This window comes from Priapulus caudatus, unplaced genomic scaffold, assembly GCF_000485595.1.
Source record: "Priapulus caudatus unplaced genomic scaffold, Priapulus_caudatus-5.0.1 Scaffold332, whole genome shotgun sequence".
Classification (NCBI taxonomy): Eukaryota; Metazoa; Priapulida; class Priapulimorpha; order Priapulimorphida; family Priapulidae; genus Priapulus; species Priapulus caudatus.
Window position 1 is genome coordinate 177,543 of NW_014577393.1, and position 21,511 is coordinate 199,053.

General features: G+C 57.7%; 1 protein-coding gene across 1 annotated transcript in view; it reads right to left on the reverse strand.

Moving 5' to 3' along the window:
- Window positions 1-21,511, reverse strand: part of LOC106809154 (ataxin-7-like protein 1) — a 37,505-nt gene that overhangs the window by 3,811 nt on the left and 12,183 nt on the right. Inside the window, exons 4-8 of the mRNA XM_014812136.1 lie at window positions 15,308-15,555; window positions 14,792-14,871; window positions 14,424-14,719; window positions 13,514-13,596; window positions 12,605-12,714 (exon numbers count right to left, since the gene is read on the reverse strand). Of these exons, the coding sequence (XP_014667622.1) occupies window positions 12,605-12,714; window positions 13,514-13,596; window positions 14,424-14,719; window positions 14,792-14,871; window positions 15,308-15,555 (817 nt within the window). The remainder of the gene's footprint in view (window positions 1-12,604; window positions 12,715-13,513; window positions 13,597-14,423; window positions 14,720-14,791; window positions 14,872-15,307; window positions 15,556-21,511) is intronic.

Below are 21,511 nucleotides of genomic sequence, written 5' to 3' on the forward strand. Positions count from 1 at the left end.
GGCCGTCAAGTAGGGGCGGGGCGCCAGGCCTTTGCCAACCGGCCAAGCCAACACGGCCGCGAATGCTTCTGCACTCGTCCCACGGCCAGGAAGACCGAGCAGGCCGAAAGCTGCCGCGTGCCGGCTGCACAGGGCCCGCGGCCCAGCAACCGCCGGAGCGGACAGGGCCCGAGCATAGCCGATTGTGATGGCCGGACGCTACAGAACTGAGAGGGCTAAAAGTAACAGCCCAAAGCCCGGCCCCAGTCCATGCCTGTGGTCAAAGGTAAGGGTTAACTGGTGTTGGAGGGGGAGTGACTCGTGTGCGCGCCTATTCGTTTCTCTCTCGGTGTCGCGAGAACGTTTCGTACGTTTTTTCCTCGTTGATGTGAAGAGGGCTGCGGGTGCCGGGGCGGGGGGCCGGCGTTGGGTGGGGGGTCCCGGGCGGGTGGGGCGGCTTGCCGCGTGTGACCTCGTCAGGGCTGTTTCGGGAGTGGGCGGGTTTGGTGACTGGCATTTCTGGGACTGTAGAGAAGGTGGTGAGTCGCGGTCCTGGGGGAGATTCGTAGTTCGGTCACAGCCCAGTCTGCGGGTGCTTGGAGAGGACGTTGCGGAGGTGGGCTGTTTCTGGGGGAGTCCCGTGATAGGTTAGTCGTCAAACTGAGTGTAAACCGGCAGTATGATTCGTGAACGCTGCCGGCCCGAAGCAAACGACCGTTGAGAGGTGGCGGATACTTCTGTAGAGTCCACCGATAACATCAACATTTATTTATTAGGTGACTGCTCAGATAGAAACCAGCGTCCGAGGTGTCGGCGCCGGAGTGACCGGTTCACTTCTTCGCGCGAGGTGGACCGCGGATATGGCCGGGAACTGTCGGCACTGACGGGACGGCGACGACGGCCCGGCGGCGCCCCTTGTCCGACGCGGTGCCGTGCGGGTCACCGTGGCCGCCGGCGCCGACGCCGCCTCCCCGCGTCCCGTCCCCCGCCCTCGCCTCCTCCCCTCACGCATCCCCGTCACCCTCCCTCTCGCTCCGCAGAAGCCTCCGCTACCGATAAGCCGCCGCCCTCCGTCCCTCGGGGCCGCACCCGGCGGCTCATGGGTGCGATCGGACGGGGCCGGGCCGGCGCCCTTCGGTGGGGCGGTTAGGCCGCCACCGTGTGGCTCGCGGAGATGAGGTTCGACGCGCGGGCGCTGGGGCGCGCACGGGGGCGGGCCGGAGTCGCCGTGTGTCGGCGTGTCTGGGGGGCGGCGCGTGGCGAGGAGAGCTTCCGTGCGCGCACCCGCGCTGACTCTGTATGGGGCCACGCGCAGATCGCTAGCCGGATATCAATGCGTAGCGAAAAGCCGCGCGCCTGGCTCTGTGGGCGCCCGCTCGCGCGGGCGCACGGGGGAGGAAGAGCAAATCGGGTGAAGAGACTTCCGGGAGGCAGGGGGAAGGATTTGGTGGTAAAAGGTGCGTCCAGGTTTCTGGCGGCCCGTGGCGGCGGCGCTGCGAGATTTACTCTTTGGCCTTAGAAGTGACCTTAACGTGGTTTTTTTTTGGGTAGGAAGGTACTTATTATACCTTTATAGCACTCATTTAGCTATACCAATTACTCTAGCATTCACGCACTCTCCACGTTTGTTTCATAAAACAACATGTGTGAAATATGCGAGAATCCTTGTATTTGGGGAGCTGGACAGTTGGGAGGCGGGCACCCCGGCGCAGCGTCCTGCCACTCCTGGCAAGACAGAGTTGGCCGATGTTGGGCGAAGAAGTGATGTTGCACGATGTTGAGGCAAGGGTGGGGTGTGGTTGCGGGCGAGGGGCGCTATGACCAAAAGTGAAATTAGTATTTATACACGTCTAAATGCTATCGTTAAGCGAGAGTGGATATTGCGTATTGTGGTGTGTGGGGTAGGAGCACTTAAGTTGCCGTATTCCATGTCAGAAGCAGTCTGATGAACTATATCTGCGTTGTTGATACACTATGGTGCAGGGAGTCTTTCTGTGCTAAATCTACTAAGTCAGAGGAAGACGCCTCGGGTCTGGTTAGCTGAGGTGCCCGGTAAGACATTTGGCTTTTGTTGGCCGCAACTTTCCCACCCGTGGGGCTCGCTCTGCCCAGTCGGGCGCCACGGCGTCCGGGTTGTACTTAAGCATTATGTATGAGGTCGTTCAGGTTGCTAAAACATTTGTTGTTTTTCAACCCTATGTTTCTAATAAATGTTTTGAGAGCATTAGAAGATTTTATGAAGCCATTAATTTTATCCTGACAATCGCAAATGAAAATAACCCCCTGTGATGCCAACTAGAAGGGCGTCACCGTGATTTCCTTTAAATTACTCGTGCTTCGAATGCCTTACAGGAGCCTTAACTTTCTGTGGCGGGGACCGGTGATACTTGGTAGCGTGGCTTGGTGGTATGCCTGATAAGTCGTGAGGGCGTTCAGCAATGCACGGATGGTGAGTGTGGAAACTGGATCTGTTATGGTACGGGCATAGCGCTCGTTTGTACGTGGGCGTAGTCTGCGCCACTGCTCTGTGCTTGTTCTACGCCCGCTTCGCGGGCTCCGGGTGTGTCTTATGAGATAGTCGGGAATGTCGACCCGCGAGACGACGCCGAGGCGGGCTCTGCGGAGCTGGTCGGGCCGCGCGCCGTGGGGTCTGCGGGTGTGTGCTACGGCGAGGCGGGCAGAGGTTGCCCACCACGATCGTCTTAACCTGCCAAGTAGAGACAGCCAGTCACACCGGCCGTGGCTGTCAGGTCTGGCATGGATTGTCGTTACCTGACCAGGTGTGGTGGGGATCAGTCTTCTTTGAAACATTTATTGTTCGGGAAGGGGCCGCTAGGGGTAGGGAGGATATGAAAGTGTGATATATATAGAGTGAGGCTGTGGGTTGGATACTGAGCGGGTGGACTGGATTTGGATTTAGTGGATGCGGGACTCGCCTAGGCTGAGCTCTCGTCGTAGGAGGGGGATATGGTATATGCGAGCTTCGCACGTAAGGACAATGTGGCGGGAATATCGTTTTGTCTTGGGCAGGACGGTTGCGGCGGGGTTTGAACTGTGACGTGGGTCGTGCTAGATTATCCGCAGATCCAATAATCACAAGAGGTCAACTACTACTAATACATAATGGCACAGGGAGCTGATACGTCCACGGTTCGAGATAATAACTAATCTGAAGAACGTTTACGTAACATATTTGGTTACCTCGAATCTGAATAGTGAGGCTAATGTGACAGATATATGACTTAAAAGGAGGGCATTTTCTGACCGCGGAAAGTCGACTCGCAACTCACTGTCTTGAGCTAGTTTCTAATAAGAAAGCGAGATAGTGGCGCCGGGGCCACCTGGATCGCAATGGGCCGCTTGGCGCGTTATCAAGAGCGTATTAAGAGGACGAGCGCTACAACGGGTGAATGCTCGACACGCAGTTGCAGTATTAGTCGAATTAAGAGAGAAATTGCCCGTTTTATTTAATGACGATTGCTTTGTGTATTATTGATCAACTGTCTACCTTGCCTAGATATAAACAAACTGCTTCGCGTCCCTCGTAAGGGGCCGAGGTGCCTTCGGTCTGAGTGGGGATTGTATTATGGGGGAGCCGGCCGGCTGGTTAGGAAAGATGCTGGCTGGTGATTGGGTTGTATTCGCTGGTTGGGGTGCGGGGGGGGGGAAAAGGACGGCGATCTCCGAGACCACTGGTTTGTTTGCTGCGATTTGATGTGAACATCGATGCCAACAATTCTCGATGCTTCCTCTTGTCATTATTGGGGGCCCGGGGCCGGGCTGTAGTCTCCGGAAGCTTCGAGTTGGGCGGTCGTGGTGGGTATTCGGGGCCGTCGGTCTTGGAGTGCTCTGCGATCGTTGCATGCTGCTTGCTAACGATGCGTCAAGTCGTGTGACTCGCCCTGGCGCTGTAGACGCATGCCCGGTGTCCATGCCCGGCGGCTGTCCGGGAGGTCGAAGGATTTTTGACCAGTTGGCTGGCGGCTGATGAACATCGGCGCAGCTAGGGACCCTCACTCGGCATCGTTTTAGGAAGTCAAGTGATAAGTAGTGTCAATAGTAGATAGGCTAGCCGCGGTATTCTTCTCTCTACACGTCTATCTCACGCTGCTCTCGCTTTCTCGCTTCTCTCTGTCTCTCTCCTCTCTCTCTCTCTCTCTCTCTCTTTCTCTCTCTCTTTCTCTCTGCTCCTTCTCTCTCTCTCTCTCTCTCTCTCCTCTCTCTCTTCTCTCTCTCTCTCTGCGGGTCTCTCTCCGGCTCTCCTGGGTCCTTCCGTCTTCTCTTCTTCTCTCTACTCTGCTCTCTCTCTCTCTCTCTCTCTCTCTCTGCTCTCTCTCTCTGCTTTCTCTGCGTGCGTCCCTTATCTCTATTCTCTCTCGTCTCTCTAGTGCCTCTGGCCTGTCTCTCTCTCTCTCTCTGTGTCTCCTGCCTCACTCTCCTATGGCGGGACCCCTGGTCTCTCTGTCTTTCGCCATCCCGCACTCACTCTCTCCGGGCGCCCGCTGTTCTTTCTTCTCATCTGTTTTTCTCTCTTCTTCTTCTTCTCTCTCTCTCCTCTCTCTATCTCTCTCTCTTCTCCTCTCTCTCGTGCTCTCTCTCTTCCTTCCCTCTCTCTGGGCCCTGGCCCTGGCGTGTGCGCTGCTTTCTTCTCTCTCTCGTCGTGTGGCTGCTGCGGTCGTGCGGTCTCTCTCTCTCTCTCGTTCTCTGGCTTCCCCTGCTCTCTCTCTCTCGCTCTCCCTCTCTCTCTTTCGCTCTCTCTCTCTCTCCTCCCTCCTCTACTTCTCTCCTTTCTCACTCGCTCTCTCTCTCTCTTGCTTCTCTCTCTATCTCTCTCTCTCTCCGCTCTTCTCTCTCTCTCTCTCTCTCTCTCTCTTTGTCCCTGTATGCTCTTTCGTCTCTCTCTCTGTTTCTCTTGCGCCCTTTCTCCCTCTATCAGTCTTGGTTTACTCTGTGCGGATTTTCTCTACATGTCTCATTGTCTGCCTATAGGAGCATTGTTTAAAGATGCCAAGTATGGCTGTAGACATGGTATTTTTTGTCTACATAGTGTGTATACATCCTTATATCATTGATATATCCTGTTCTTCCCTATCCGGGCGCGCGTCTGGTCATTTAGTTTGTGTGGTGTCTGTGTGTTCAGATCTCTGCCTCCCTCTGTGAGTAACAAGTTCTACATTTGATTGTCTCATATTAGGTCACCCTGCTAAATCCAGCATACCCGTCAAAGACTGCTGTGTGCATGAGCAGATCCACAAATTTGCATCTGGGTGCGTATGGCCAAATCTTGTCCCCTGCATCGCACACTGCGGTGTCCGGGAGTGCCACTTCCGGCTGCCCAAGTGCAGTCACGCTGCCATCAGGACTCACCGATAAGCATTACGCGCACTGTTCTCTTCATTTTGTATTCTTCCGTGTGTGCAGTTCTGGTCATATATCGTACGAATATATCTATGAAGTTTATATAAGAGAATTATATGCTGTAGTATTTAGTAATTAGTATTCATATATTGGGGCCTCTTGGTTTAGTTTATCACGATGGCCAATAAACGGTGCTATTTCCTTATAATCCTCTAGCCCACATAACTGGCTTGGTGCTACCGAAACGCCCATAAGTCTGGATAATACTCCACCCGTTTAAAAGCTTGTGGACTGGCGATCCTATGCATTCAGAGGCTGTCTGACCGAATTTTGGGGGAGACAATGTCCGGGGGACTGCTCGTATTTTCCCGCCCACGACATTCCGGCCTTCCAGTTAGGGGGGGGAGGGGTGCTGTGGCGCCTCCCGCCGCTCCCCGGCCTCGTGTGGGGCGGTGCGGCGTACTACCCACCCCGCCCTCCCCCGCGCTGGGCGGCTTCCCGCCCTCCGCCCTCGGGCGCTGGCGCTATGTCTTTTCATCCACCCCGCCCTCCCACCGTCGCTATGTCTCTCCACCCCCGCCCGTCCCAAGGCGCCGGACCGGCTACGGCCGTCTCCGCTTCCCCCGGTGCAGACTCCGACCCAAGCCCTCCCCCGCACGCCATCTCCGCCCCCTCACCACGCGCCAGATTCCCGAGGCCCGCCCCGCCGCTTTCCCCCGCATACACCGTGCCAACTAACCACGTGGGGCCGGGCGTCAGCCTTGTCACGGCCGCCACGACCTGCTCGTAGGACTCACGCGATTGTGCATTCTGCTCTCCCGTGCGCAGGGCGTGCCCGGGGTTGTCGTCGTCAGGTTCGCACGGCGGACGCTGTCGGACGCGGGCATTGGGTTGGCATCGTTGTTGCGGGGGTCACCGTCGCATCACGTGCGGGGTGGGGCCGCGGGCAGGCGACAGCGCACTCGGCGAATCGTTCTGCTCGCGAAACCTGTGTGCAAGCACACCCTAGCAGGCAGAGAGCTATGGAGGAGCGTTCTCACGGGTTGACGGCCACGCAAACCAGCATCCACGCCCCATCGGGGTGAGTGTGTGAGACGACTGCAGGCCGGTGTTAGTGGGGAGGGAGGGGCGTCAGGGGGGTCCGCAGGGCCACGGGCGCCGAACCAGATCCACGCCCCATCCGCGCCGCGGGCGGCCGAGTGAGCGGCAGGACGAGGGCCTGTCTCCGTGGGTGGGTGCGGGGCGGTAGGCGCAGGGGTCAGGGGGGTCGGAGGCCACGGGGCGGCCTTCCCACACAGCATCAGCCGGGCGGCCCATCCGTCGCGGTGCCCGTGAGTGGTGTAGAGACGAGGCGGGTGTTAGCGCCTGGAGGGGAGCGGGTCAGGGGGGTCGACGGCGTCCGCCACGGCCAACAGCATCCACGGCCCATCGCGGGCAGCGTGAGTGTGGAGACGAGCGTGAGGTTAGCTGGCGGAGGGAGGGATTGGTTGGGGGGTTCGGGCCCGCCCCCCGGGAGGTGGCCCGTTACTTTGTTGCCGTGCTCCGTAGCACGTGGCCGGTTCAGGGGGGGTCGCAGGCACGCCCAACGATCACGCCCAATCACGAGTCGAGTGTGGGAGACGACGGTGTTAGTGGGGAGGGAGGTGGTCAGGGGGGTCGACGGCCACGGACTCCCAATCCAGCATCCGACGCCCATCGCGGGCTTGAGTGTGGAGACGAGGTCGTTAGTGGGGAGTTTCGGAGCAGCCAGGGGCGAGCCGGGGGTCACGGCACGCAAACCAGCATTATATCCCCTCATCTGCCGGTCCCAGCTCGCCTGTGGCCGGTGAGGTGGGCTGCCGGGTGTGGGAGGACGACAGCGTCGGGTGTTATAGCGTCGGGGGAGAGGCGGTCAGGTCGGTTTCGTCCGGGAGCACAGCCGCGGTCGTGTCCCCCAACTCAGAAATCGACGCGCACATTCGCACGGGGTGGGTGAGTGTTGGGCGAGCACGTGAGGCGTGGCGGGTGTGTCTGGGTCGGATCGGGAGGTGTTCTTTTGTCCACGTGTGCGAGTCCGTGGCTCCGACCTCCGGCCGTGCCACGTGCCACAGGGCGGAGATCAGGCGGGGGGGCGCCTACTCTTGCCGTGTGATGTGTCGCTCGTCAGGCACGAGGGCCGGTCGCTTGGCCCCCCGAGTCGCCCTCGCGGCGGGGTCGGGCGTCTCGGGCCCCGCCCCTGGCGGCTGCGCCCAATTTCCCGCGCCGGGGCCGCCGGTCGTGCCACGCGTGTCCTCGGGCCGTTTTTGGTATTGTCGGGACTTCGGTCGGGTGGCTGGGTGCCGTTCAGTGGCGCGCGGAGGGAGGGGTGGTTGGGGTTCGAGGGCCGGGGGTCCTCTTCTCCTGCCTGACGGTGCTGCCGGGTTTCCGTAGGTCGCTGGAAGCCGGCCCGGCTTGCGCGCGCGCAGTTTAGGACCAGCCGAGTTGCCCACGCCTACCGGTAGTTCCGCGTGTAGCGTGCGGCGTGGAGGCGGTGTTTCCTGTGGGCGCCTTCTGGGTCAGCCGGTTCGTAATGGTGCGGGGCGCCGAGACCTCGGATGGGTCCGGGCCCCCCGTTGGGCGGGCGCAGTGCCCGGGCCCCGGGCCACCCGTCCCTGCCTGGTGCGCGGGACCCGTCGCGCGTGCAGTAGGCTGCCTCCGGGCCCGGGGGGGTGGCCGGGGGTCCGCGCGCGGATGTGGCGAGGAGCGCTGCCCGGCTGTTCTGAGCGGGCGCGTGGGTCTGGGGACTCGCGGAGCCCAGCGGGTGGCGCGCGTTCGTCCTGCCGGGGCCGGCCACCGGCGCCCGCCACACACCCAGCAGTTCCACGCCCCGCAATACCCGGTTCCATGGGGGTCCACGCGGCCAGGTGTGGTGTGGCGCGGCAGACGATGGCGGTCGGTCTAGGTGGGACGTGAGGCGGTGTCGCGGGAGGGGGGCGAGGGCGCACGACCTGAGCATACCCGCACCACCACGTGCCACACACCTGCGAGCCTCGGACATCGGTGTGCGGGCGGACGAGAAAGATTCGACGTCGTTGCGCGTCCGCCAGCCCGCCGGGGTCCGCGCGCGCGGTTTCGTGGTCCGTGTCGTGCGGGGCGCCCCCGCCTAGCGACCGGGCGCTGGGCGGGCGTGTTGGCGTGAGCGGAGGTGACGCGGGCGGTCGAGCGGAGCGGGCCCGTCAGATTCAGACTACCGTATAGGGTTCCATACGTGTACCGTGTGTAGTGGGCTGTAGACGGACGCTGCGCGCGGCGACGTGGGTGGCGGTTGCGCATGGGCGAGGGAGCTGTCGGGGCTGCGTCCGAGCCGCCCGCTGTGGGCCCCGGTCCGTCGGATTGCGGGCACTGCGCGTCGTGGGGTTCCGATAAGGCGACTCGGACGCTGCCCATCGACGGGCGCCGTGGGTGAGCCTGTTGTAGGAGTGGCACGACGCGGCGGGCGGGGGCGGTGGGATTGGGAGTGTGGCGTGGACGGAGGGCGTTAGGGGCTCAGGCGGCGGCCTCGGAGCCACGCCAACAGCTAGCTCACACCGGCCGATGCGTCCGCCTTCCTGGGGGTGCAGTGTGGGAGGAGACGCCTTTAGGTCGGGAGGACGCGCTGTCAGGGGGCTCGCGGAGCGGCACTAGCGCTGTCCGCGGCTATTAGCACAGGTATCACGCCCATGCGGGTGGCCGCTTGTGAGACTGAGTGCCGCACGCGGCGCCCCGTCGTTCAGCTGGGCCGCCCGAAGCGTATAGGGTCAGGCGGGCTCCGTGGTCAGGCCGGCTGACCGCCGCCCAGATCAGTTTGACTCGCGTTGACGGGCCATCACGGGACGAAGCTTGTGGAGACGCAGGGGTCGTGCGAGACTGACTGGGTTCGGCGAGGCGGCCCCTGTGGGTCACGCGCTGCGGGTATGGCTCGCCCCGGGCGAATAGCAGTGGCCTCTCTCGACCGTTGCTTGGCCGTGTATCGCGGGCGCTGTCTGGCCCAGAGGAACCAGACTCCACGATGCGTCGAGTTGGCAGAGACGAGGACTGGCTACCTCGGGGGGGCGGGGCTGTGTCGCCCTGCTTCTCGAGCTCACCGGTGCAGCCTCGAGTGTGCGCCGTTCGAGGGGCGCGAGTGAGCCTATCGTGTGCGCGGACGTGGCGGGCCGCCGAGATGCGCAGGCCAGCTCACTGCCCGCCATCGCGTCGCGTGGCAGTGGTCGGAGTAGACTGAGGTGCCTTGTGCTTACGGGTGGTAGGGGAGCGCGGGGTGTGATCAGGTCGCGGGGGGTGCTGAGCCGGGCGCCGGGCGCCGGAGTGCGGTCACTCAGGCTACGACACACTCGCTGACGCACCGTCGTGGCAGTGTGGGGAGAACGTGCAGGGGCGGTGTTAGTGGGGGAGGGAGTGAGCCGTGGTCGAGTGGGCCGGCGGCAGGCGAAGGCGCCATCTGGTCGGACGCCCAACAGCATCTACCGGCCGCATCGCGGCCCGGGCGCTGCGCCCGAGGTGATTTCGTGGGGCGCGATCGAGGTGCTTGAGTGGGGCGGATCGGGCAGCGCGCCCCGCGTGGTGCGGCGCGCGGTCGGACTGGGTGCGCGCACCGGCGGCGCCCAGACCCGGCGCATCACCGCTCCCATCACGGTGAGTGTGGATACGAAGCGTGCTCGACGTTAGTGGGCGGGTAGGGGATGCCGTGTGCGAGCGGGGTGGGGTCGCCGGGAGTGGCGCGGCGCTGGGCGGGCCAACGGGCGCGGTCAACGCATCACGGCCCATCGGCCGGGTGAGTGTGGTGGGGAGACGACTAGGCGGGTGGTAGTGGGCGAGGGGGCGAGGGGGGGTAGGCCTCGCTTCTGCGGGTCGGAGGGCCGAGGGCGCCAACAGATGCGACGCCCCACACGGTCGTGGAGTGTTGGAGACGATGGGGGTGGCCGGCTGCCCGTTAGGGAGGGGGGGCCCTTGCCGTGTGATTATGGCGGAGGGAGCTTCCAGAGGGGTCCCGAGGGCCACGGACCCGGGCCAGACCAGCATCGAACGCGCCATTCGCCCGGGCTGACGTTGTGGAGAGAGGTTTAGTGGCGGAGGAGGGGTCAGGGGAGTCGCAGGCACTGGCGCCCCAACAGCATCACGGCCCACCATCGCGTGGGTGAGTGCTGGGCAGACCGAGGATGTTAGTGGGGAGGGAGAGGGGTCAGCGCGGGGTCGACGCCACGGCCCCAACAGGCATCACGCCCCATCGCGCTCGTGAGTGTGGGAGACGGACGGTGTTAGTGGGGAGGGAGATCCGGGCGGGGCGGGGTGGCACGTGCCACGGCGCCGAACAGCGATGCGACGCTTCGCGCGCGCGTGCCATCGCCGTGAGTGTGGGAAGACGACGTGCAGTTAGGGGAGGGAGGGGTCAGGGGCGAGGCGGCGCATGAGAGCATGACGGGGTCACGGCGCCGAAACCAGCATCACGCCCAATCACCGAGGTGGAGTGTGGGAGACGGAGTGTTAGTGGCGGAGGGCAGGGGTCAAGGCGGGGTCGAGGCCGCACGCGCCAACCGAGCATCACGCGCCGATGCGCGGGTGAGTGTGCGGAGACGGAAGGGTGTGGTGGGGAGTGGGAGGAGGGTCAGGGGTCGCAAGGACGGTCGAACAGCATCCACGCCCACATCGCGTGCAGTGAAGGCGAGACGAGGGTGTGTGGGGAGCGGATGGGGTCAGGGGGTCGAGCACGGCGCCAACACAGCAGCTACGCCCCATCACGGTGAGTGTGGGAGCGAGGTGTTAGTGGGGGAGGCGAGGGGTCAAGGGGGGTCGAGGCCACGGGGCGCCAACCGAGCATTTATTTTTTTCCAACCGCGGGCCCCGCATTCGCGGCGGTAGTGTGCGGAGACCGAGGTAGTTAGTGGGGAGGGGAGGGCGGTCAGGCGGGGTCGAGGCCACGGCCCAACAGCATCCCGCCCATCCGCGGTGAGTGTGCGGAGACGAGGTGGTGGTGGTGAGGGAGTGGGCGTCATCGGCGACGTCGAGCCACGGCCAACCAGCATCCACGCCCCCATCGCGCGTAGTGAGTTGGAGACGCAGGGTTAGTGGGCGAGGAGGGGGTACAGGGGGTCGAGGCCACGGCCCAACAGGCATCCACGCACCCATCGCGGGATGAGTGTGGGAGACGACGGTGGCGTGGTGGGGGGAGGGTCAGCGGCGGATCGACGGCCACGGACCCAACCAGCATCCACGCCCCAGTCGCGCGTGAGTGAGGGAGACGAGGGTGTTAGTGGGGAGCGAGGGGGGTCAGCGGGCGGTCGATGGCACCGGCCGAACCAGCATCACGCCCATCGCGGTGAGTGAGGGAGACGAGGTGTTAGTGGGGAGGGAGGGGGTCAGGCGGGGTCGAGGCCACGGTCCGAACCAGCATCCACGCCCCATCGCGGTTTCTACGAGGGACTCGTGTTTCGAGCTTGTTTCTCAGCTGCGTGTGCTCCTGTGTTTACAGGTTTGACACATACGGTGGAGGCGTTACGGATGAACCTCGCGGATTCTCCCGTTCTTCAATCGCAAAGCTTGGACCGCGTGCGCGCACTTGCCTTCCGCTCAGCCGTTGCGAGTGCCAGCTGCACCCCACCTCTCAAGTAAGTCAACACACCTACTTTCAGTTACACCCCACCCACCTCTCCGAGCACTACCCATCTCAGTAAGCACCACCTACACCTCACCACCTCTCCAGAAGTAACCACCTATACACCCCCACCTCTCCAGTTATAGTACACCATACACCACCCACCTCCTCAGTAAGTACCACCTACACCCCCACCTGCTCTAGTAAGGTACCACCTACACCTACCCACTCTCTCCAGTAGTACCACCTACACCTACCCACCTCTCAGTAAGTACACCTACACCCTCCACCTCTCCAGTAACGTGACACCGTACACCTACCCACCTCTCCAGTAATACCACCTTACACCCCCACCTCTCCAGTTAAGTACACCTACACCCCCCACCTCTCCAGTAAGTACCACGCCTACACCCTACCACCTCTCAGTAAGTACCACCGTACACCTACCACCTCTCTCAGTAAGTACCACCTACCACCTACACCCTCTCCAGTAAGCTACACCTACACCCCCCACCTCCAGTAAGTTACCACGCTACACCCCCGCCTCTCCATTAAGTACCACCTACACGAGAGAGAGAGAGAGAGAGAGAGAGAGAGAGAGAGAGAGCAAGAAAGCGAGAGAGTGAGATACGTAGAGAGAGATAGGTTAGCCTTCTACTATTGACACTACTCTACACTTACTTCCTAACGATGCCGAGTGAGGCATCCCTAGCTGCCCGATGTTCATCCAGCAACTTGTCAAAATCCTTCGACCTGCCCGGGACAGCCCGCCGCATGGACACCGCATGCGTCTGCAGAGCAGCGAGTCACACGATTACATCGTTAACACAGCCATGCAACGATCGCAGCATCACGGACGGCAAATATACAATATTATACAATAATACAACAAATCGAATTGTTGGCATGCGATTACATCAAATCGCAGCAAACAGTGATCTCGAGTCGGTTTTCGGCAAAAATACCAGATTTTAACCGCTCATTATCTCAGCGTAGGGGCATCGTAGGGACAAGCAGTTTGTTTTATATTAGCAAGGTAGGACAGCTGATCAATAATACCACAAAGAATCGTCAAAATAAAACGGGCAGTTTCTTAATTCGACTAATACTGCAACATGGTGTCAGCATTTCACCGTTGTACGCTCTCCTTCTTAATACGCTCTTGATAAGATCCGATAGGTGGCGCGATTTGTTTTTATTAGAAACGGAGCAAGAGAGTAGTTCGAGCGTTTCCGCGGTGGAAAATGCTTTTAGTTTATTGTAATTATTATTATTGGTACAAATTTAGTAATTTTAATTATTATTATTACCTGGTAATTTCTATTATTATTAGTAGTAGTATTTGTATTATTGATTGGATAATCTAGACACGCACAGTTCAGCCGGAACCTCCTGCCCAGAAACGGATATTCACATTTTTTGGATCGCATAGTATAGTCTAAAGAGCTCACTACGCTCGCTATAAATATAATCCCAGTATATACATCTTATCATGTCATTCTATACATTAGAAATGATTTGCAGAAGGATACACACACTAGTAGGTAACGACAATATGACACCTGAGCAGGTGTGACTGGGCTGTCTTACCTTGCAGGTTAACGATCGTGTGCACCTCTGCCCCGTCTCCGCCGTGCACACACCGCAGTGCTTCTCCGGGTCGAATTCCCTATCTGCAAACACACGGCGAACGTGAACAAGAAAGAGCGTGGCGCCAGACTACACCTACATGACGTATGCCTAGCACAACAGATCTCAGGTTTCACACTCACATCTGCATTGCTACGCTCACACTTTATCACGATACGCAACAGCTACCAAGGTATCGACCGTGCAAATTAGGTTTCATTGAAGCCAGTTAATATTAAAGGAATACGTGACTCTAGGTTCTAGGGTTATTTTCAGTTGATTTAGGTTAAAATTATGCTTCATAAAAAGTTTTATGGTTCAAAATTTATTAGAAATATTAAAAAAAAATGTTTTACAACTGACGGCTATACCGTTGCTTACAACGACGGTGGCGCCACTGGCAGCGCACCCACTGAAAAGTTGCGCAAAGCAACGTTTCGGCTGCAGGCTACAGACCAAGGGTGTTTCTTATTTATTAATTTAAGAGCAGAAGGATTGCAAAAATCTTATAAACGACATATAGTTTCAGTTATAACATGGATAAATTTGTCCTAAAATGAATATCGTTCGGTTAAATAGCATTTAGGTATAAATATAATTTCACTTTTGTGATTAGCCCTCGGTCTGTAATGTGCAAAATATTTTGGCAAATGCGCAACTTTCTCAGGGTGGCAGCACGGTCGCGGGTGTCATGTCAGCGCCCAAAAATGAAGATTTCGAAATTCAATGTTGTTTTATGACAAACGTGAATGCGTAATTGTAGATATTTATAGGTATGTGCTATAGGGTATAATAAAGTATTCCTCCAAAAAAAAGTTAAGTATTCCACCAAAGAGTAAATCTCGCAGCGCGCGCCGGCGCATGGACGCACCTTTCAGCGGCACAATCTTCCTCTCTCCGGATGCTCTCTTCTTGCTCTTCCTCCGCTCCCCCGGCGGCTTTGCTACGGGCATTGATATCGGTAGCGGATCTGGCGGTGGCCCCATAGAGTAGCGTGGCGCCCCCTGCTCCTCCGCGAGACACGCCGACACAAACGTCATCTCCGCCGACAACGGTGGCGCCACCACCTCGACGGACATGAGCGGCGGGGTGCCGGGCGGCGAGGGAGGAGGCGGCGGCTTCGGTAGCGGAGGCTCTGCGGGCGAGGGGGAGGGGACGGGGGAGTGCCTGAGGGAGGAGGCGAGGGCGGGGGAGGGACGCGGGGGAGGCGGCGTCGCCGGCGGCAACGGTGACCCGCACGGCGCGGCGTCGGACAAGGGGGCGCCGCCGGGCGTCGTCGCCGTCGCCGTCAGTGCCGACAGTTCCGGCATTCGCTCCACCTGCCGCGAAAGAAGTGAACGGTCACTCGGCGCCGACACCACGCTGTTTCTATCTAGCAGCACCTAATAAATAATGTTGATGTTATCGGTGAACCCTCTACAGAAGTATTCCTCCCACTGCTCCAACGGCCGTTTGCTCGCCGGGGCGCGTTCACATCATACTGGTCGGTTTACACGTCAAGTTGACGACTAATATGACCGACTCAAAAAAGCAACCTTCGCACTTCTCACACCAGATGGCGTGACCAACTAGCCCGAATTCAGGAACCGATTACGATTCTCGTGGACAGGCTCGATCACGTCACGAAGCGCGTCGGAAACTCAACGCATCGTTCAAATACGGAGGAAAAAACGTACGAAACGTTACGTCGCGACACGAGAGAGAAACGACAGCGGCGACACGAGTCACTCCCCTGCCCAGCACGTTAACCCTTACCTTGACCACAGGCATGGCACTGCCGGCTTTGCTGTTAGTTTTTAGCCGGCTGCTCGAGTTCTGTAGCGTCGCCATCTTGCTCTGTGTCGGGCTGCACCGCGGCTTGCTCTTTGGTGGGGAGGTAGAGATGGCGCCGCTGTTCTGCGGGTGGAGGCTGGGCGTTGGGTTGGCGCGGTCCGCGTGCGCGGGGTCCACGCTGGATGCTGATATGTGGAGTGAGGAGAACGCACAGCCACCATGCCGCAATTCTACGCGCAAAACACACGAGAAGAGTCGAGGTGAGAGAGCCGTGTGCGGAAAACGGGTTTTGGCGGCTGCTATTTGTTTAAAAACTCATTAATAATCATTAATTTTTATTAAAGTTGACGTTTCAAATTCACGATCATCACCCACGTCTTCCCCATGGTTTTCCAATGGTTCCCCCCCATGATTTCTCTTAGGTGTATTCATGGCTCCTCCCCTGACCCATTGTTTGTGGATTACATAGGTTCTTGCAGACATCACAACAACGCACGAAATGCGTAATGTAATATTGCATCGTTTGAGTTTTGTGTGTGTATATACCGATAAGACAGAAAGCAAGAGAGATATGGATAGATTGATAGAGATAGGCATGAGAGAAGAGGGAGAGAGAGACAAGGGAGAAGAGAGAGTGAGAGGCATGAGAGAAGAGGGAGAGAGAGACAAGGGAGAAGAGAGAGTGAGAGGCATGAGAGAAGAGGGAGAGAGAGACAAGGGAGAAGAGAGAGTGAGAGGGAGTAGTGAGGAGGGATGGGGAGAAAGAGAAAAAGAATACAAATGAGTAAAAGTGAGGACGTTCAAACTGCTTCTGCTTTCATTTCTTGCCAACAATATGTTGCGGCTCCAACACTAACACACTGTCAGACATGCCACTGCTGCGAACGAACGCACGCACAACTATTGATTAACATACAATCTCTCTGTACCGGGAGAAGCCGGCTCCCCCAGCATTTTACTCGATTCGATTCGCTATCATTGCTCTCAATTCACGACAATCGTGCGCACGACGAGCATTTTGGATTCAGTTCACGCGTTCGTCTGCCTTGCCAACAGAGGGCGCTTCCCTTTGCTCTTGGCCATCCAAGATGGCTGCAGTTACCAGTGGCTGCACGGGCCGGTAGTAACCTGTGGCATCGCGCAGTTATGAACAAACATGGCGAACTCATAAACCATGTATTACGTTTACGCTCTCTACGCTATAGTTCACTCGTTTCTGAATGCGTCAACTGCCATCGTCATCCCTGCAGTGTCCGCCACCACCACGCAGGCTCTGCTCACTGCTCTTCCTTTGCTTCCCGGGTGGATTCACAGCTATTAACGCGAGTCACAGATCTGCGCTAACATCGCACCCGCGTGCGACTCTCGTCTTCAGCTCGCGATACATGGCTCCCTACCTTCCTTCCTCCCACAGCTCGCCCCGTGAATGAAATTTCCCCTCGTCTAACATCCATACGCCACTGCTCCGCCTCCTGATACTACTTTCTTCGTTGGCTTCGTCTGCTGGCCTCTAGTCTGCAGCATTCACAGATGCTAGCGTAAGCTAACGTAACAGCAGCAGCGGGATTGCGTGGCGGGCGTTGTTACGGTTCGCAGCACACGCTGCTATATGTAAGCATACATATAGGGAGGAAGGAGAGAGCATGGAGCGGCTGCTGCTGCTGCTGCTGCTGGCACGGTGCCAAGCAGGACATTATCCGGAAGACAGCGAAGTACCAGCGAGGAGATGCACTCGCAACAGAACGTGCGCAGGAGTTTCTCACAAGTTATCTCCCCCCTCTCTTTATCTTTCTCACTCCCTACCCTGCACAAATAAACACAACACACACGTGACGCAGGTACGCTCGCGCACGCGCACGCGCACACACACACACAAACACACACACACAAACAACACAGGGCACAGTCAACCACACACACACAGACCGCACGCCAATCGCACACAGCACACGCACTCACGCAGCACGCACGCACTGCCCGCACACACACACACCAGACAACACACAACCACACACCATCAAACAAAAAACGCAAGCACGCGATTCACAGACGCTGCTGCCCCATCCTCCTCCTCCCCATCTCCTCCCCCCCCGTCTCTCCCGCCCCCCTCTGCTGGTTGCTCTCTCACACGGCCGCCAACCGCCAGCCAGACGCACAACATTGCAGCGTCGTTGGAGAAGAAGCGAAGCGCGAACACTGATGTGCGATCTCATTCGCGCTAACGCTACTCCTGCAATTTGTTTCCACAAAGACGGAACGATTTCTAACACTTGCGTCGATCCGCGCCGGCCAGATATCGCCACGAGTTTACGTCTCGCAATGCGGTTCCATTCGTCGTTTCGATTACATCCCTGGGCAGTCAGCCTTAGCAGCAGCAGCCAGCAGCATCAGGCAGGGCAGCAGGCAGCAGCAAGCAGCAGTAGCAGCAGCAGCAGCAGCAGCAGCAGTAAGGCAGCAGTCAGCAGCGCAGCACAGCAGCAGTAGCCGCGGCAGACCAACCAGCAGAGCAGCAGCAGGGCAGCAAGCAGCGCAGCAGGCAGCAGCAAGTAGCAGTAGCCGCAGGAAGCAGTAGCAGTCAGCAGGCAGCTGTAAAGCAGGGGCAAGCGGCGGCAACGAACAGCAGCAGCAGCAAGCAGCAGTAGGCAGGCAGCTGTAGCCAGCGGCGGCAACAACAGGCAGCAGCAGCAGCACCTAGGCAAGCAGCAGCAGCACAGCAGCAGCAGCAGAGCAGCACAAGCAAGTAGCATAGCAGTAGGGCAAGTACATAGCAGTAAGCATACAACAGCAGCAGCAGCAGCAGTCAAGTAGCAGGCAAGCAGTAGCAGCGGCAACAAGCAGCAGCAGAGCAGCACTAGCAGCAGCAGCAGCAGCAGCAGCAGCAGCAGCAGCTACACTAATGCTTACTATTACCGACAGACCGACTACTGGTGTGTGTGTGGGTGGGTGGGTACTCGACTGTGACGGCCGCTGCAACTTCTGCTGACATTACACGCTGTGTACGTGTCAGTTGCGTGCGTGCGTGCAGACGTGTGTCAGTGTGTGCGTGCAGACGTGTGTCAGTGTGTGCGTGCAGACGTGTGTGCGTGCGTGCGTGCGTGCGTGCAGACGTGTGTCAGTGTGTGCGTGCAGACGTGTGTCAGTGNGCGAGAGAGAGACGAGGCGAGAGAGATTGTGATCAAGTGCTGAAACACACGTACATGCAGATGACTGCGTTCACCACAAGCTGTCAGATCGAGCATATATCTATGTGGAACGCCTTCTCAACAAATCCTTAACCTTCTGTAAGATGTTTCGCGAAGATGGGACTCACGATGACGAGTGTAGGGAGGGAGGGCTGCGGGCGGTTAAAGATGACTGGATAACCTGTATTATGTCTCGGCATATTGTCTGATAACTTGGTGTCCAACACGTATCTACATTCTCGTCGCAGCCTACACTAATTGAAATACACGCACGCACGCACGCGCGCGCGCTCAGACATGCAAACAATAATACCGTCTGTGTACGTGGCTACGACGTGCTTGTGCATGCGCATGCGTGAGTGCGTGCGTGCGTGCGTGCGCGCGTGCGCGCTATCTGTTACAGCACAGTGCCAGCGGAAGGCCGTAAGAGATATATCTATTACATTCTCCGGTATTAGAATTACGGACACGCGATCATGGGGGGGGGAAGCTCCCTATCTCGGCGTCACTCACTCTCTCTTTCTCTCCCCCTGTCTATACATCTCCTCTTCTCTCTGCTCGCTTCTCTCTCTCTCTCTCTCTCTCTCTCTCTCTTTCTATCTCTCTCTCTTCTCTCTCTCATCTCTCCTCCCTCCTCGCGCCCCTCTCCCCCTCTCCTCTCGCGTCTCTCTCTCTCTCTCTCTCTTCTCTCGTCTCTCTCTCGTGCTCTTCTCTATCCTTCTCTCTCGTCTCCTATTTCACTTCACGCCGCGCGTCTCCTATCTCGGCCGTCACTCACTCCTCTTTTCTCTACCCGTCTCGAGTACTTCTCTCACACATGTTTAAGGAAAATTCTCGGAATGAGAAGAGAAAAGTTCACTTAATGCAAAGGATGGGAAGTCATGATAGTGGCAGACACTGGGGACGACACGCCCCTGAAAAATTAACAGATGGACTAAATTACGAATGTTTATCGCACTGGGGTTAAATGAAAGCAGCAATACTACAAGTAGACGAATAAAGCGGACATGAAGCCTGCACCACAGACACCAAACACACAACCACCACTGCACCACAACACAGACGCACACACACTCAGCTTCACACACTGTGCACACAAAACACACTATCACACAGGGCTGACCACAACACAGCACAAACACAACGCTGCACCACAAACACACAACACACACACAGGCAGACGACCAGGCATGAACACCCACACACAACACACCTGCACCCACAACACACGGTATCAACACACCCTTGCACCCAGAACATACACACACACACACACACTGCACCCGCAAAACAACGGAACCACAACACACGGCACCAACAAACAACGAACACACACACCATGCACCCACAAAACCGCACAAAATCGATCGAACCCCTGCACCCGACAAACACACAGCGGAACACACATGCAGCCCACAAACACACAAACACACAACCATGACCACAGACAGCACATTACACTCACTCTCACACTCTGCACCAAAACACACACGACACAGCTCACTTCACTACACTGCACCACAAGCACACACACACATCATTCTCACACGCCTGCACCACAAGGGGACACACGGCACTCCTCTACACCGTGAGAGCACAAACCACAGGCACTCGAACTCAAGCGCCTGCACCACGGAGAAACAACAAACAGCAACACACTCTCACACCCTTGCAGCCACAACACACTATTCACTCTCAAACCGCTGCCCCACAGAACACAAAGAATTCAATAGACGCCTGTACCCATAAAACACACCACATCCTTCCCACATCATGCACCACAAACAACACTCAATCACACACCGTGCAACACAAACAACCCAGTCTGTGCACTTCAACCCTGCACCACAAAACAGACAACACACTTAACTCCCTGCACCAACAAACAACACACTCACTCACACACCCTGCACAACAAACACACCCACTCGACTCGCGCACCTGACCACAAAACAGAACATTCACTCCCTGCACCACAAACACACACACGCACTCACCAACTCCTGCACCACAACACACAATCACTCGCACAACGCTGCACCACAAACCAAACACATTTCACTTCAACCTGTACCCACAAACACACCACCACTCGCAACACCTGCACCCACAAACAAAAGCACCTCAACTCGCCACACATGCAACCGACAAACACGAGCGCAACTCACTTCACACCCAGTGGCACCACAAAAACGGCAGCACTCACTCGCAACCCGTTGCCACCACAACACACTTACTCGCAACCTGCACCCAAACAACACACTTCACTACACACCCGTGCACACAAACCACACACACTCACTCGGCACACCCGTGCACCCACAAACACGCGCACTCCTCTCACCACCTGCACCCACAAAAACGCGCACTCACTCGCGCACACCTGTGCAGCCAGCAAACACAACACTCACTCAAACAGCCCTGCACCACAACACACAACTATCGCACACCTGCACCCACAAACACGCGGCACTCACTCGCACACCCTGCACTAGATACAATAATGTAACCCAAACACAGGATATCTGCCCCTATCCTGTGTTTGGGTTACATTATTGTATCTAACCCTGCACCCACTAGCTCTCACACCCACTACTAAGCCCTCACACACAGGTTTACACATTGGCTTCATGTGAAGAGAGATCGCGATAGCGAAAGAGAAACAAACATGCACGTTAGTGAATCACACGGCTACTGGCCTACTGCAAGACGACTGAGTAACTTTACGCAAGAACTCTACGTAAGAACTTACGACTTTAAGACTTTCCGTCATTCTACGTAAAGCTAGGCTTTACATATTAACCTGATCAAAAGATAACACGCACCTGCACCGCACACTCACGCACGCACATACACGCACGCACGCACGCGCGCACACCACAATCTCCTTCATATTTACATAAACTATAGCCGCACACACACACACACTTCTACTTCTACGCTATATTGGCCACCATCAACATACTGATGATTATGCCAACGGGAGGCGCTAGTTGAGACTAAA